The sequence below is a fragment of the Apium graveolens genome, unplaced genomic scaffold (assembly GCF_009905375.1).
Source record: "Apium graveolens cultivar Ventura unplaced genomic scaffold, ASM990537v1 ctg3316, whole genome shotgun sequence".
Taxonomy (NCBI): Eukaryota; Viridiplantae; Streptophyta; class Magnoliopsida; order Apiales; family Apiaceae; genus Apium; species Apium graveolens.
The window spans coordinates 23,342-40,906 of NW_027418033.1; the positions used below are offsets into that span (position 1 = coordinate 23,342).

The following is a 17,565-nucleotide window of genomic DNA, read 5'->3' on the forward strand; positions in this document are numbered from 1 at the left end:
AAGATCTGAAATCTAAACATAAAACATATTAGCCATGACATTATCAAATATATCTAACATTGTCCCTTAATAATAATACTCGACTAGGGACCTTTAGGAATATTGATACTATTCTCATAATCTCATTTCTAAGTCACGTACTTAGAGATATAGAATTGCATATCATATTCCAAGGACATTTATTAATCTAACATTTATATCGCAGTGAATTAAGAATTAATAAACTATAAAGGGAATAATCGATAGAACATAAACATTAATAATCCTAATGTCTTAAACTAAAACATCATAATGTTGTCTTTAGGGCACAAACACTAACTGTATGTCCATCCTTTTTACAAAAGGTACATTTCAATTTTTTCTTCAAAACTGGAGAAGCATTTGTACTATCAGTATCACCAGATGTAATGGTATTTCTTCCAAAATTTTGCTTAGCTAAACCACCACTGTTAGCCATAAAGGACATTGTCATACCAGGACCAACTCTCTAACTTTCTTCTTATTTCACTATTAAGAAAGCCTGATTGATGTTAGGTAGAGGGTTCAACATCGGTATCTGACCTTGTACAGATGAGAAACTATCATTAAGATCCATAAGAAAGTGAATAAGTCTCTTCATATGTTCTCTTTCTTCCTAGAGTTTTTGCTGATCACAAGTACAATCACAATTACAATGAACTGTTGGCTCTAAAGCTACATCCATAGATTTTTCATCTTATGAAAATAAATCTCCACTAACTAATCATATTGTTCCAAAGCATGCAAATCTTTTAAAATTTGATAAACTCGATGACCATTTATGCCAGAAAACTGTTCATGTAATTCCTTCAATACTTCTTGAGCTGATTGCACAAAATCCATTCCATTTTTAATATCATCAGAAATCGTGTTTAAGATCCAACTAATAAGCATATCATTGACTCTTTCCCATTGATTTTTCAAAGGAGAATCATCATTCGGTTTGGGTAGAGTGCCATTAACAAGTCCTAACTTATTTTTAGCAGAAAGAACAGTGGTCATAGACCAGAGTCCAAACTTATCAGTCCCTATTAGTTTCTTAGAAATCAACACCAAGCCAGGATGATCATTATTAGAAAGATAGAGAGGATGTAGATTGGAAGTAACATGAATTTTCTTATCTCCATTTAGAGTTACTACTTGTTTTTCATCATTTTCTTTAGTTTTGATTATGTTTTCATTCTGTGTACCAATCGCAAGAGCATTTGTATATGTTCTTCTTGCCATTAATCTCAATTATCAACAACAACTATGGTTCTCAATTATCAATAAAAGAACAACTAATAGGATATTAGGTCCGTAATCAACTATAGAGGGGGTCAATACAGTTTATGCAATCAATTCGATAAAGCTTCAAAAAAATCAACAATTTTTATATTAACAGATAAAAACTGATTACAAACGTATTCTCTCAAAAGGATGAACAAATATTCTTGAGAGCTGTTAGGTTATGCGAATGATATAACAATGTTCGCAATGCTTATAGCATGAACCTAATATGTGCTGTATATAGAGCATAACTACACAATCAAATAAGGAATCATATTCTATTAGAATAAGAAAACCTATCCATGTATGATTTCTTCTGAGATAAAGTCCTTCACCGCCTTGAATTCCTACTTTCCTTTTCCTCCTCAAATATCTACTAAAGTGACAAATCCTGATGACATCATCTGATGATCATCAAGTACTGATATAAGTACTGATGACGTCACTCTTCTTTAAATGCTGATATAAGTCCTGGTATGAACTTCTGATAGTTTTTATCCAGATATCATAAATTATATCTAACAATCTCCCCCAACTTGTTCATTATGAATATATGTACAAGTTCCAATTAATGATGTCAAAACTATCTAAATACAGAAATCAAGTAATCATATTCATTCTTACTTAGTGAATATCAGACTTTACTCTTCATTCTGAACTCTAACACAGTCTGGAAAATCTTCAAGAAACTTCCTCAGTAGATTTTATGCCATTACATCCAAAAACCGTTGCATCCTCTTTTTATGTTCTTTCAGTTCATCTATTGATTCATCGTTCTGATAGATGACAACCCCGAGATTATGTAGCTTTGAATTTCCAAGAGATAGATCATCCAACTCCAGAAACCCAATTTTCTTTCCATCAGGATTAAAGGGTAAAACTTCAGTCCCTAGACTCATTTCTATCTTGGCTCCTCTAATATGTATATCAACTATATATCCAGTTTGATCAATGTACTTTGGAATGTAGTTAGATTTGTAAGGCATTCCCTTCTTCTTTAACTGTATCGAGTTCTTTATGAATGTAAACCATCCGGTAGTTATAGAATTAGTTACCTTGAGAATTTTAGCAATAAGTTCCAATTCTTGCCATGATTTGTCTCATAACTATTCTTGATTCAACCTTAAGTTCTCCCTGACTCCAGAAAATAAATTATTTTCTCTTCAACACGATCAATAACAATTTGCACTGATATGATCTTCTATAAGTCTTCAAGCATCACATTATCTCCAATTTCTGTCAAGTTAGAATGCTTTCTTAAAGTCAAAGTATCTCCTACAAATGGATCATCAGCATTTAATCTTCCAAGACCACTTGTGATTCCAGGTTTGCTAGATTGAGAACTTCCACTATAAATCTTCTTTAATGTTTCAGAAGAATCTCTCCTAGGTGTTGGTTTCTTGCTTTCCCATAGTAGCTTCTTCTTTTCTTTAAAAGTAAGTTCTAGCTTATCATGGACTATATTTTCAAAATCAGGAATTGATAAATCAGCTTGAATTGGGTTTAAAAAATCAACAACATGAGTAGAATCAGAGGTTGTGATTAGTTGAATAACAATTTCTTCTTTATTAACTTGAGCGATGTCAGAGGTTAATTTCAATTTTTTAGCCCAGTCAGCTCTATAAATATTCCTTCTTTGGTGAGCTTGACTGACTTCTTCTTCTTCAGTAATTTTATCAGTATCAAAAGAATGAGCAACTGTATATATTGGATCGATCAGTATTTGTGATTTAGTTGCTTTAGATACTGATTTCTTTCTTTGCAACAACTTTGGCTTTAGGATTTGAAAACTTTGACTTCTTTCCTATCTTCTCTTTCCCTTTATGCTTCTTGTCAGCAGTTACGATAGGTTGAGATCTGAAAGATCTTTCATCCTCTACCTGACATATCTCCCTTATAACTACACCATTGGTTGGTCTGCTAGAAGGATCATTTTTATAAAGATCTTGATAGATAATAGCAATATCAGCATTTGTTGTCTTCATGGAATTCTTGAAGTCTTCCTCCATTTGCCTTAGCTGTTCTAGATCAACTCCAGGATTTTCTATTTCAAAGATTCTTCTACTCACCTCAGAGTCAAATGCTTAAATCTTTGGATCCTTGTAGAATAGAGTTGTCATTCTACCTTTCACTTTCAGAGTTTGAAGTTATTGACTTGCTTTTGTACCAACTTCTATCTCCGGAATACCTTGGTCTTCATTAGCAGTTGTGACTTGTAAGTTTGTTGAGTTATTGTAGTCACATTCAATTCTTTAACTCTTCTTTCACTTTTCTTACTTTATCCACCTTGTCTAGATTGATACCTAGTGATTGCTTTTGATGAACCGTTAATTCCAACTAGCTCTTCACCTCTTCTCCCTTTACTATCCTTCTTTCCCCTCTTATTACCTCCATCGGGATTTTCATCATCAGTGTTTGTCAATGTTTGTTCCTTGCATTTAGATTGAATAATTCTCTCCCCCTTCTTGGCATCATCACCAAACAGTAGAGAAAGAATCAGCTCCATTGAATTATGTACCTCTGTAAGTTGAGCAGACATTTGAACTTGCTTATCTTCCAATCTAGCTTTATTGGCTTTAATTGTAGTTTGTCTGGAAACCATTGGTGTAATTTATTTCTAAATTTCCTGATGAGTATTCAGCCTTGAAGCAATCAATGATTCTTTGATCTGATTGATTTGAGAAGTAGTTGCTTCTTGAGCTATATATAAGGATCTGACAACCAGAGTAGATGCTTTCAGATGAGTCAGCACATCAGGATTTTGAATTTTCAGTTCAGCTGTCTCCAGATGCTCAACAACATTTGTTCTGGAAGTAGAATATGTTTCATATTTCCATTTAGCATTCTAGATAGCATCAAAATAATCCTGCATCTTCTTGACATCTAACTCTTTCATTTTCTGTTGCCTTACAAGTATAGGCATATCATCAGGGAAGAAAAGATCATCTTCAGGATCTATAAGAACATTAGAAATATTAGCTTCTTCACCATCATTAGATTCTCCCTTTACAACTGAATTTTGCACTATCTGCTGAACTTCATCACCAGCTTCAGCATTTAAGATAGAATCAGAAATTGGTGTAGTATGTGATCCAACAACATCAAAAGCTTCAATACCATCAGCAGTTAAATCCATATCTTCAAGAATTATAGATAAATGAACTGGAGCTTCTAAAATTACTTCCAGAACCTCAGTTCCTGTAAAGTGTTGTGGTGACCCTGAAATGGATAAAACTTTATGAATGGACTTTTGTGCTACTACATCTTTAAGAAACAACAGGGATTATCTCATTTGGTGGAATAGTAGAGTGAATGGACTATTTTTCAGTAAAAATATGGATTGTCTCATGTGGTGGAATAGTAGATTGAATGGACTGCAATAAAGTATCAGTACTTAGACCTGCAGGGAGATTAACAATACTTGGTACATCAGAGTTTATCATAGTATCAACAGACTGTTGGTCAGCAGCTATTTCATGTGTACTATGTGCACCTGCAAAATATAACAAGTATCACTTAAACTCTATATTTTTTTTAATGTAGTCTCACTACTCCTCATACCACACAGCTCATGACTTTCAATAGTCTGAGTTTCCTCATAAGGATTCTAAATCCTATCTCTCATCTACCTCCCCTTTTGCCAGGAAGGATCCTGCCTCTCTTTAATTATGGTTTTCTCTAAATATTTTCACACAACTCACAGAAAAGCTCTGATAAATTTTCCTACAGAAATAAGAGGTGGGCAAACAAAGGTGATCTTGATCATACAACTAGAGGTGGTCCTTAAATAAGGTCTAGAAATAATCATACCAACATGATTTATAACATAAAAAATAAATATTGAAAATACCAAATCAGTATTTAGAATAAATGTTGATAAAGTAATAACAGTGTTTATACCTTGTGAATCTGAAGTCACAATTAAAATCATAGTTAACACTGTGGTTATGACAGTTCTTGTTCACCAATTATAGGAACCTCCATTTGAATTGGAGAGGATTTGATGAGGTTACTGTCATGTACCATGATCTCAAACCTTGTTCTTCTTGCAAAGAACTGACACCTGAATGTGTTATTGAAAGCTTTTACAGGGTCTTCAGTAAAAACTGATGAAACCCCTGTGTTTTTGTTAGTATCATTAAGATCTACCTCAGCATGTAGTCTCTAACCAACTTAATATTGTTTTTGATTGGTGATCATAATTTCAAGAACTATGTCACCTGATTTTAGCAACATTTGAGAAATGGATTCAAGTGTTTTATTAGTAAGAAGAAATTTGAGATATAAGATTTATGATTTTGAGATTGAGTGTGGACAACTTCCTTGGAGAGAAAAACAAAGTTTCAAAGAATTTTGATAGACAATAACACTCAAAGATTATAATTCTCATGAGATCGGAATTAAATCCTCCTTAAATTTCTTCTGTGAAATCAGTTTCATCCTGTAATGTGCTCAATCTGTACTGTAGTGAACATATGAACTCAAATAGAGATTAGTTTCTCACATGTACTATTGAAAAATTTCTGAAATTAAGCATGTAGTACTAATTGGAATATCAACAGTCATAATAATTCAAGCACAAACAAGACAGTAAACATTCATTTAATTAAGGAATCAAAGAAGGCAAAAGATATTTTCATTAATATTTAAGAAGATAAGTACAAGATTTGTATAATTTTAAAAATAAAAATCCTAACTTAATCTAAACTACTCATTCTTCTTCTGCCTCTTTGCAGCATGCTCTGCCCTCATTGCCTGCCGATGATAAATCCTTCTCATTGTCCCTGCGAGAGAAATGATATTCTTTTGAAGATTAGAAGCTGTCTGACAGAAATGTTCTGCCAATTCAGCATGTAGTTCTTCTTTATGAAGAACTTCGCCGGTGAAGAAATGCAGTTCCAACTAATCATCCCAAGAGAGACGATTATAGACTGAGTCTGGAACATCGATTGGGTGATAGATTTCACCACCAATACGAACCAGAAGTCCGTATGGATCGAATACATCTTCTCATCAGTTGGATTGAATATTGGCATGTAGCATCCACCATTGCATTTGTAGAATTGGGGTTGAGCCATTTTTTATGAGTGTTTTGAAATTTTGGACAAAAGATTTGAGAAGATAAGGAGTTGTGTATGAAGAGATAATGAGAAGTTTTGGAAGTGGAGGGTATGTATCTATAGCAGAGGAGATAGAAATTGAAAATACTCTTTAATTAACCATGTAATAATTAAACACAACATGTATACACGATTACTCGTATCTAGGTAAGCAAAAAGTAATCTCTCTCCTCAGATTCCTATTCCCAATGTAAGTACTCAAGTGTATAAAAGATACTTACATCAATAGTTAACCCATGCAAGTTACTAAAAGATTTTCCACTAACTCACAAAAAATATTGAGTAACCATTTATTTCGAGTAAATTCAAAATAATCAATGAATTATAATAGTAAATCAAGGTTTGACCATTAGCAGTATTTAAAGACAACTATCAGGATTTATTAGACAACACTAGTTTGACTAATATCAGAATATAACAACTACTATCAGGATCTATTAGTCAAAGCAAGTTTAACTAATATTAGAGCATATACGCATAATCATTAGTTTAACATGCAGCTATCAGCTAAGGTTCATAGAAGTTAATTGCATGTTATCATGGCATCAACATTTAACACAATAATCAGTATCTAACAAAAACTGACTGAATAATATGATACCATGCTTCAACTATCAATAGTTATTTCTTAATTATCAGAGTTTGAGAATTCTCCTGATATCATTCCCAATTCATTCACCAATATTGTGAAGGTAGCTTCACAGAGAGGCTTGGTGAATATATCTGCTAATTACTGATTTGTTGGAACAAAGACCAATTCCACTGCACCTTCTTCCACATGTTCCCTTATGAAATGGTACCTGATGCTGATATATTTAGTCATTGAATGTTGCATTGGATTTCTTGTCATTGCAATAGAACTTTGATTATCACAATATATAGGAATAGCAGAATAATCTAACTCATAATCCAGTAACTGATTCTTCATCCATAGAATCTGAGCACAACAGCTTTCTACAGTAATATATTCAGCTTCTGCAGTTGATGTGGAAATTGACTTTTGTTTCTTGTTATACCAAGAAACCAATCTGCCACCAAGAAATTGGCAGCTTCCAGAAGTGTTTTTCCTGTCTATTTTGTATCCTGCAAAATCAGCATCTGAATATCCATTTAACTTAAAATCTGAATCTCTGGGATACCATAATTCCAGATTAATGGTGCATTTGATATATTTAAAAATTCTTTTCACAGCTAACAGATTAGGTTCCCTTGAATCAACTTGGAACCTTGCACAGAGACATGTAGCATACATGATATCAGGTGTACTAGTAGTCAAATATAGGAGTGAGCCAATCATACCTCTGTAGTTAGTTATATCTACTGAAGAACCAGTATTTAAATCTAACTTGGTTGCAGTGGCCATGGAAATTGATGCAGTTGAGCTGTCTTGCATTCCAAATCTTTTGAGCAAATTTCTGGTGTATTTGAATTGATTTATGAAGATCCCTTCATCAGTCTGATTAACTTGTAACCCCAGAAAATAACTCAATTCTCCCATCATACTCATTTGATATCTAGACTGCATCAACTTTGCAAATCTCTCACAAAGTTTATCATTAGTAGATCCGAAAATGATATCATCAACATATATTTATAATAATAACAAGTCCTTACCATGGTATTTATGTTAGATATATTTGTGATGTCATGTCTAATCTGATTTGTTTAGTTTCAGAACTTAGTATCAGAACTTAACTGGAAATCAGAACTTACTGAAGACAGGAAGTTATCAGAACTTAAGGCGTCAGAACTTATATCAGGACTTAAGTGCAGGTACACTTTAGATAAGGAAAACAACTAATTTACAGGAGAGGATCTGGATTAAACAAGTAAAGATATGCATGAAGAATTGGACAGCTATAGGACTGTAGTAGATAATCTCTGATTGATGTATTCTAGGAAACAGAATCATTATCATATCAATTAGTAGTTATCTTGTAACCGTATATTATATAAACACAGATTAGGGTTTATACTATATGTGTTATCATTCACGAGAGTATTATTAATTATAATCCTAGCAGCTCTTAGTGATATCATACATCACTGAAAGAGTAGATTAAACCTACTGTAACATAGTTTGATATATTGAATAAACTTGTTTTCTGTTACGTACTTATGTTTATAATCGAATTGATTGTAGATACTATATTCAACCCCCTTCTATAGTATCATTGAGGCCTAACAATTTATAAAAGAGAGTTTTATCAATTGTAACTCTTGTGAAACCACTTTCCAACAGAAATAGAGCTAGTGTTTCATACCAGGCCCTTGGAGCTTGTTTTAGTCCGTAAAGTGCTTTATCTAGTAAGTAGACATGATCTGGATACTTTGGATCAATGAACCCTAAAGGTTGTTCAACATAAACTTACTCTTCAAGTTCTCCATTTAGAAATGCACTCTTTACATCCATTTGGAATACCTTAAACATCTTGTGAGCAACATTGGCTAGAAAAATTCTTTTTGCCTCAAGCTTTGCAATTGGAGCAAAAGTCTCATCATTTTCAATGCCTTCTTGTTGTGAATAGCCCTTTGCAACCACACTTTCTTTGTTTCTTTTAACAATGCCCTCATTGTCAGTTTTGTTTCTAAACACCCACTTTGTGCCAACTACAGATCTGTTCTTTGGTCTTGGTACAAGAGTTCACACTTTGTTCCTTTCGAATTCATTAAGCTCCAGTCAACATTTTAAAGAGCTTATTCCACCTTTTTGGGTTCAGTTTGAGATATAAAAGAATGGTAAATACATTCATTTTGAGTGGCTTTACTGGTTCTTACTCCACTATCAGGATTTCCAATAATTAAATCAGGTGTGTGTGACTTAGACCATTTTCTTGTAGATGGAAGTTGACTCCTTGAAGAAGAACCTCCACTTGATCCATGAACTCTATGTTAATTCTTCGACTAGTACCTCCCCTGAATCAGTGTTCCTATAGTTATCAGTATTTGACTCATCAGAGTTTGAGGAATGAGAGTCTGATAATCTATGTACAGATGTCTCTTGAGTTGAATCACTTGTAAAAGTCTCTGGATTTGAATCATGTTGCTCCCCCTCAACATATGCTTTAGTGTTATAAGAATTTCCACTTTCATGTGGATTACCAGAGCCTTGAGTGATATCAGGACCTACTGTATCAGGATTTAAAAGTTCAGCATATGGTACTTCATTTTCAAATCTCAATTTATCATGGTCATCTGCATCTTCTAGACCTATTATCTTCTTGTCATCAAAAGATACATGTATGGATTTCCCTGAATGTTCTTGTTCTCAGATTATAAACTCTGAAGGCTTTTATAAACAATGGATATCCCACACAAATGCCTTCATCAGCTTTTAGATCAAGCTTGGTAAGCTACTCCGAATGAGTTTTGAGAACAAAATACTTACAACCAAAAATATGAAAGTACTTCGAATTTGGCTTCTTTCCCTTTACCATCTCAAATGGTCTTTTTCTATACCTGTTGACCAATGTTGCATTATGTGTAAAGCAAGCAGTTTGCACAGCCTCAACCCAGAAGTAAGTAGGCAATTTTCCTTCCTCTAGCATGGTTCTTGCAGCTTCTATGAGAGTTCTATTCTTTCCTTCAACAACTTCATTTTGTTGTGGAGTTCCAGGAGCAGAAAACTCTTATTTTATCCCCTTGAGTTTGCAAAATTCTTCCATAGAGCTATTCTTTAATTCAGTTCCATTATCACTTCCGATGATCTTTACTTTGTATGTTGATCCTTTTTCCATCTCTCTTACATGATCCAGAAGAATGGATGGAGATTCATCCTTGGTGTGCATAAAATACACCCATGTGTATCTTGTATTTTCATCAATAATTACGAGTGCATACCTCTTCTTGGCAATTGACATAATATATACTGGACAAAAGATATCAATATGAAGTAGATGATATGGTTCAAGAATGGAGGATTCAGTTTTACTCTTAAAAGATATTTTCCTTTGCTTGGCTTTCTGGCATGAGTCACATAAGCCATCAGGAGTAAATACTGCATTGGGCAATCCTCTCATAAGATCTTTCCTCATAAGTTCATTGATATTATTGAAATTGAGGTGAGAAAGTCTTTTATGCCAGTTCCAGCTGTCTTCCACATATGCTCTACTAAGTAAACAAACTTCTGATTCATCAGTATTTCTGGAGACCCCGGCTTCATATAAACTACCATGTCTTATACCAGTCATTGTAATCTTGCCATTAATCTTACTAACAATTTCAAAATGCTCATCATAGAAGTTGATATGGTAATCTCTGTCACAGATTTGACTCACACTGATCAGATTATGCTTGAGTCCTGCAACTAGAGCTACATTTTCAATGATGATATTTCCAACTTTGATTTTGCCATAACCCAAGATTTTTCCTAAGTTTCCATCTCCATAAGAACACTTAGGCCAGCTTTCTCCTCAAATTCTGATAGCAGGGATTTATAACCAGTCATGTGTCCTGAGAATCCACTTCCCAAGACTAGAGTATTCCTCCTGTTACCCTGCAATCAGTATTTGAAATCAGTTCGTAGTTTTAAGGACCCAGACTTGCTTGGATCCTTTGGCCTTTTTAAGTTTGTTAACATATGCAGCAAAAGACTTTTTATGAGAGTTTATGTTAACATCCTTACTATTAGTATTTACACATGCAGAAACAGATTTTGCTTTATTTAAATAGGGTTTCAGTTCATAATAATCATAATATAAATTGTGATACTCTTTACATGTATAAATAGAATGCCAAATACCACCACAATGAAAACAAGGACTCTGTGGTTTATATCTAACTGTTCTATTCCTAAACTATGATTTGGGAAGAACATTATTTATCTCTTTATTCTTCCTGCAAGAATTAGCAAGATGATTAGTACTACCACAGTTCAAACAAGCCTTTCTAGGTGCATTGGGAGGAGTTACATAATTACCATTCTTATTAACACCTACCTTGCCATTTCTATTTTTCCTAGGCCTTTTCTTCTTATTTTTCATGTGTAAAGCCTTCAGCTTTTCCTTCTGCTATTTCTGAGTCATTAAACCAATATTTACTAATTTTGTGTGAACCTGTTCACTCTTATCGGTAATTAAGTTTGATCTAGGTGATGAGGTTGATCCTACCTCATTAACTGATTTAATAGCATCAGCACTTGGATTAAACTTAATGCTCTTCAACTGAACCTTCTTCAGTTTGACCTTAACATCAGTACTTACTGGTTTATTTTTCTCAGTTTCTTTTTCAATTTTCTTTTCAGAATTAGGTCTATGAGCATATCCTAATCCTGGTCCCCAACAACCATTCTCTAAAATTTCCTCAGTTGTTTTTCTAGAGTTAGTCCAAAGTTTAATAACCTCTCTTTCTTTAGTTTACTCATTTTCTAGATAAGCATATTTTTCTAACAATTTTTCTTTAACATAAACAACATTATCTCTTTCTTTTTATATTTCTAGCATGGAAAGCAACTCAGTTTCTAGGTGATCATTCCTTTTTTTTAACTCAAAGTTTTCACTCTTGATTCTATTGTTCTTTAAGATTTGATCCCTATAACTAACATGCAGAGTCTTAAGAAATAATCTTAATTCATATATATCATCAGTATCAAAAGCAAGAGTAGTTTGAGGTACTTTTAATTCAGCATTGTCAACCTCAGTATCAGCATTCCATGAGAGTATAATTGATCTCATCATCTGATTCTGATGAAACATCCCAGTATTTCTTCTTTGAGATCAAGGCTTGTTTCTTCTCAGCTTTGGGTTTTCTACAGTCAGTTACAAGTGTCCAATTCCATCACAGTTGTAGCATCTTTCCTTTGACTTGTCAAAATTTCCAGATATTGATTCCTTCCAATCAGCATTTTTTCTGTTATTCCTCTTATCAGAGTTTGAGGAACTGGAACCTCTTTTGGAAAATCTTCTCCTTTTCTTGAAGTTCTTGTAGACCATCTTCTTGAAGCTTTTAACAAGTAGAGCTGCCATTTGCTCCATATCTTCATTGTTGTCATGATCACTTTCAGTATCTAATTCATTATCAGTATTTGATTCATCATCAGAGTTTGATGATTCAGTATCCGAATTTGCAATCATAGCTTTTCCTTTGGAGTAGCTTTCTCTCTTAGCTTTCTCATTTGGCTTCTCTTTAACTCTGAGTGTAACTAGTCTAGGCTTGGATCCTTTTCTCCTACTTCTTTGCTCCATCTCTAGTTCATGAGTTTTCAGTACTCCATAGATCTCATATAGAGGTGTGTCATCAAGTTGATAGTTATTCCTTATTGATGTGACTTTAAAGTCCCACTTTTCATGGAGAGAAAGTAGAAACTTCAAGTTTGAGTCCTCTAAATCATATTCTTTGTTGACAAGAGATAAGTCATTCAGCAGATTCTGAAATCTGTCATAGATCTCAGTTAAGGACACATTGTCTCCTGAGTCAAAGTGCTCATATTCTTGAGTAAGTACTATCCTCCTGTTCTTCTTGATAACAGTTGTGCCTTGACACTTTACTTCTAAAGCATCCCATATCTCTTTTGATGTCTTACATCCAATAACTCTATTGGACATAACACTATCAAGACTGATGTGTAAGATGTGTCTGACCTTAGCATCCTTCATAATAGATGAAAGATCTTTAGGAGTGTAGTCCTTCCTTTCTTTGTCAACCATCTTTTCTGGTTGTCCTTCAATAGGAACATCTACCTTTATTGGTTTATGAGGACCATCATAAATCCTTCTTAGATATTCAGGATCTGTGGCTTCCAAACACATAGCCATCCTGACTTTCCAGGTTGGATATTCATGTATCTTTAGGATTGGCACCTTGATTGCTTCATACCTACTCATGTTGCTGTTAATCTGTGATGTGGCTGGGGATGGTGGTGGTGGATTCTGTGGGTCTTCTTCTTTATCTGACATTGAAGAATTAATTTTCAGATCTTCAACTGTTTGTATGTGAACAACAAGCTCTGATACCAATTGTTAGGTCTGTAATCAACTGTAGAGGGGGGATAAATACAGTTTATGCAATCAATTCGACAAAGTTTGAACAGAATCAACAATTTTTATATTTACAGATAAAAACTTATTACAAACATACTCTCTCAAAAGGATGAACAAATATCCTTGAGAGCTGTTAGGTTATGCGCATGATATAACAATGTTCACAATGCTTATAGCATGAACCTAATCTGTGCTTTATATAGAGTACAACTACACAATCAAATAAGGAATCATATTCTATTACAATAAGAAAACCTATCCATGTATGATTGCTTCCGAGATAAAGTCCTTCACCGCCTTGAATTCCTACTTTCCTTTTCCTCATCGAATCTATACTGAAGTGACAAATCCTGATGACATCATCTGCTGATCATCAAGTACTAATATAAGTATTGATGATATCACTCTTCAGTAAATATTGATATAGGTCCTGATATGAACTTTTGATAGAATCTGTCCAGATATCATCAATTATATCTAATATAGGACCACTAGATCTATAATTTTCAAGAAAAAATGACAACTATCTCAATAGCGATATGTAAATCACTATTTCGATCTAGTATTATCATCATAAATCTCAATCAAACACTTAATTTTTTCAAAAATGAAGATTGAATTCTGAGAAACGAATACAAAACACTAAAAATCAATACATTTATGATAATCTGACTATGATATGCATAAATCTTGTGTGAACCCGTGATAAAGTTGAAAAGAAAACAAGTTTAATAACCTTTACTGATGAACGATATAACTGATTCCTTCATTGATTCGAGAACAACGATTGATGCTGAATCTTCTTTAGATCTTGCAGTTCTGATATCATAAAGAATCTAATGAAATGTATATGTATTTAGTTATAAAGAGTAATTTGAGAGAGAGATGGAAAAATCACCATTCAATAAAGTAAGTAAACTCTAAGTTTGTTATAGCTTTTATACAGCAGATCCTAACTAACTTTTTCTAACTAATTATAAGGTTGTGTTTGTATAAAATGGAATTGACTTTGTGAAAGATAATGTCAACTTATTACTACAACTCTATTTAATAAACAAGTCTTTGCTGATGTGGCATGAGCCATATGTTCATTATACATGCAATCGACTTGGAGTAACTGATAAATTCAATCAGCATGACTAATGATGCACACTTTCGCGAGAATTTGAACCAAACTCGTAAATAAATAAAACTAAGACATATTTATGGTAGGTTTACATAAAAAGATTTGAAATATTTTCAAATGACGTAATTATTATTACTATTTATGAAAAAAATTGAGATTTTTGGGATAATTGGCATTTTTTTATTATTGTTACGCCCAAAATCTTACTCCATTTCAATTATGACTCGCAAGGAGATTGGACTAAATTGGCATCAATTAGACACAACTTGGAAGTGATTTGGACTTATAGGAATGGGTAACTGGGACACGTTCAGGTTCTCATAAGCTTCTTGGATTCATAAGGTTCAGTTCCACTACCTGCGTGAACCTGAAGGTGATCATACAAAGTTGGAGTTCCTTGGTAAGAGTCCAGCCGATAATGAGCAAATGGACATTCTTATAATAAGTGTAGCTGTGAGGTTTCAAAAAAATCATGGTAGCTGATCGGGCAGATAGGGTATGAGTGCAAATGCTTCTGCGCACCTCCTCCAGCGGTATTAGTATTTAACAAGCGGTATTAGTATTTAACAGGGACTATATTTTCTAAAGGTAGGAGAATGAATTTTATTTTTAAGGAATGGCTTCCTAATGGATATCAATCACTATAAACGTGATAATTACTTATAGTAATATGATAATTACACGAATTCATGAATAATTATCATAAATAATAAATTTACCGGATTTTGGGTGTCTTGCTGCCCATAAACACTGAAGCTCACATGGGAAACATTGGATTAAATATTAAACTCAAACCCGAAAAATTCGGGTTGAAATGAAATGAGTTTTGGGTTTTTGGGACGGGTTGGAAACGGTATGTCCTAAATTCAAACCCGAATAAAAAATAGATAAAAAATAGTTCGGGTTTAAAAATTAAACCTAAACTGGAAAAATTCGGGTTCGGTAAAATCCATTCGGATCGGTATGGATTGAGTATTTATCAATTCGGTATAAATTGTCATCCCTAAATAATATAAGCTGAGATGTAATTTTTCTGCTTCATATGTATTTTATACATATTTTGTATTGATGTTCGCGAATCTTGAATTTTTGGGTATATTCCTTCCGACAAAGATTCTCAAATTCTAAAAAATACGTGCGAGTGATTTGTATCCCAAATGTACGTGGATCCTCCATTGTAATTAGAGACCTTTCTTGGATACGCAACTAATCAGTAATAATCAATTTTTCAAGAATCCTTGATTTCCTTCAGCAGTTTTTAAGTGAAAATAGAAGGTCATCATGCTGATGCATCAAATATATATCAGAATCAATCTTCGTAAAGCTTAGAGGATTGAAAGTTCAAGACTCTTCATATAATAGACGGCAAGAGAAGCATCTAGAATTCTCAAGGTGCATGAGGCTCACATTTCTCCGTACATTTTTTTTCCTTCTGTATCGTCATTTTTGCCTCTCTTTCCCCAAACATTTCTATTCTCACTAAATAATCAAGCCAATTTCTTTTCGAGTGGGGTAAACATATGTGTTATAGAGGCTGAGATGCAAGTTTATATCTAAGCCACGATTTCAATTTTGCTCCCGAATGTTCTTCAAGGCACGTCGTATAATTGCTGCAAGCAAAAGTCGTTAGTCCCAAAAAATTAGTATCAACTCCATAAGCATCACATGCATAGTATTTTCTTGTAGTGCGATTTCTTAAAATTCGAGTGCAGGACTAGAAGTTACAACTTCAATTGTTAAAGTTCTCGTCATGTTCGAACAAACAGACATCCGTAACGTTGAGATTGCAAGTTTACGGGTTTTTTTACCCAGCTTCTGATTATTGACGTTGTAGAACAATAGCATCAGTCGACTTCGCGTGCATTGCATGTTCTCCTAGAAATATAAAGGAGACTTGTTTTCGTTATAATTCTACTTCTAGTAGCTAACATAAAGGACTTAATATGATGGTTATATAATTGTTGTACGTATCTGTAGTCACTAACTTTTGTTAATGTGGTCCAAAGAGCATATTCATCAACAATAAAAGTATTTATAGAGGATCTTCTAATTAAAATTTCAAGACAAAAGTTGGGTGAATCCACGGATCACATTTTGAAATCATTAATTCAATGTACGGAAGCTAAACATAGATTAAGAAATCGCACCTGGATTGCTTAGTATTTCAGTTAAAAAGCCTACCAAAAGAAGCAAATTCATGTATAAAAGTAAGTTGATTAATAATTTGAGAAAGGCAGAAGTGTCCAGCTACAGCGACGTTTCATAGTAGAGAAAAAACTGATAACACATGCACCGGTCTCTCAAAATTTATGGCACTAGTCAGTCCTTTCCATGTCCTCTTCCTTCACTTCTTCAAATTTACATCTCTATTTCTCTATATATATGAGTGACCATAATTAGGAAAAAGCATCAAGAGCTGGTTAATAAGCTAAAAAGAGAAAGCATTTGTCATGGCAAATAAGTTCAATATTAGAAGTAAAAGTTCGGGTAAGAAGAAGAAAGGAATTGTAAAGCTTAAAGGAGTAGTAGAGAAACTACAAAAGAGTCTTCTTTTAGGTAAAAAATCGTACGATGAAGGGGAAGTTCCGAAAGATGTAAAGGAAGGGCATTTTGCAGTGATAGCTGAAGAGGAAGATGAGATGGAGAGATTCGTGGTGCCGTTGACTTATTTATCTCATCCAACATTCTTGTCATTGTTGGAACAAGCTGCAGATGAGTATGGATTTGATCATGGTGGTGCTCTCACCATTCCGTGCCGGCCGGCTGACCTGCAGAAGATACTGGCTCAAGAGATGGATAAGATGCTAGCTAGGGCTCATGTAAACTAAGCATCCGGTGAACTTAGGTGTGTACAAAACTCCTGCATGAGTATTGATGAGTAGGAGATGCGATGCCAGTTGGGAGTTCTTGATTAAGATCCTATAGTGGTTCGAGTCTGTCTTATAATTAAGCTTATGCTCATGAAAGTGCACTCCTTCCATTTCAATCTAGTACTTCCTATAAGAAAATTGCCGTAGTACATTTGTACCCATGCTCCTCTAGCTTTTTTGTGCAA

The 17,565-nt window shown here is 33.9% G+C and overlaps 2 protein-coding genes across 2 annotated transcripts; one reads left to right on the forward strand and one right to left on the reverse strand.

The window, feature by feature from the left end:
* Window positions 1-738: 738 nt before the first annotated feature.
* LOC141701081 (uncharacterized) lies at window positions 739-1,245 on the reverse strand. The gene has a single exon (XM_074504727.1). It carries the CDS (start codon window positions 1,243-1,245, stop codon window positions 739-741), a length of 507 nt encoding a protein of 168 aa, XP_074360828.1.
* Window positions 1,246-16,960: 15,715 nt separating this feature from the next.
* On the forward strand, window positions 16,961-17,338 carry LOC141701082 (protein SMALL AUXIN UP-REGULATED RNA 12-like). Its single transcript, XM_074504728.1, has one exon. The coding sequence runs from the start codon at window positions 16,961-16,963 to the stop codon at window positions 17,336-17,338; it is 378 nt and encodes a 125-aa protein (XP_074360829.1).
* Window positions 17,339-17,565: the final 227 nt, after the last annotated feature.

Excerpts from the sequence above, each read along its gene's own strand:
- LOC141701082 (XM_074504728.1), top strand. The coding sequence starts at position 16,961 with ATGGCAAATAAGTTCAATATTAGAAGTAAAAGTTCGGGTAAGAAGAAG.
- LOC141701081 (XM_074504727.1), bottom strand. The coding sequence starts at position 1,245 with ATGGCAAGAAGAACATATACAAATGCTCTTGCGATTGGTACACAGAAT.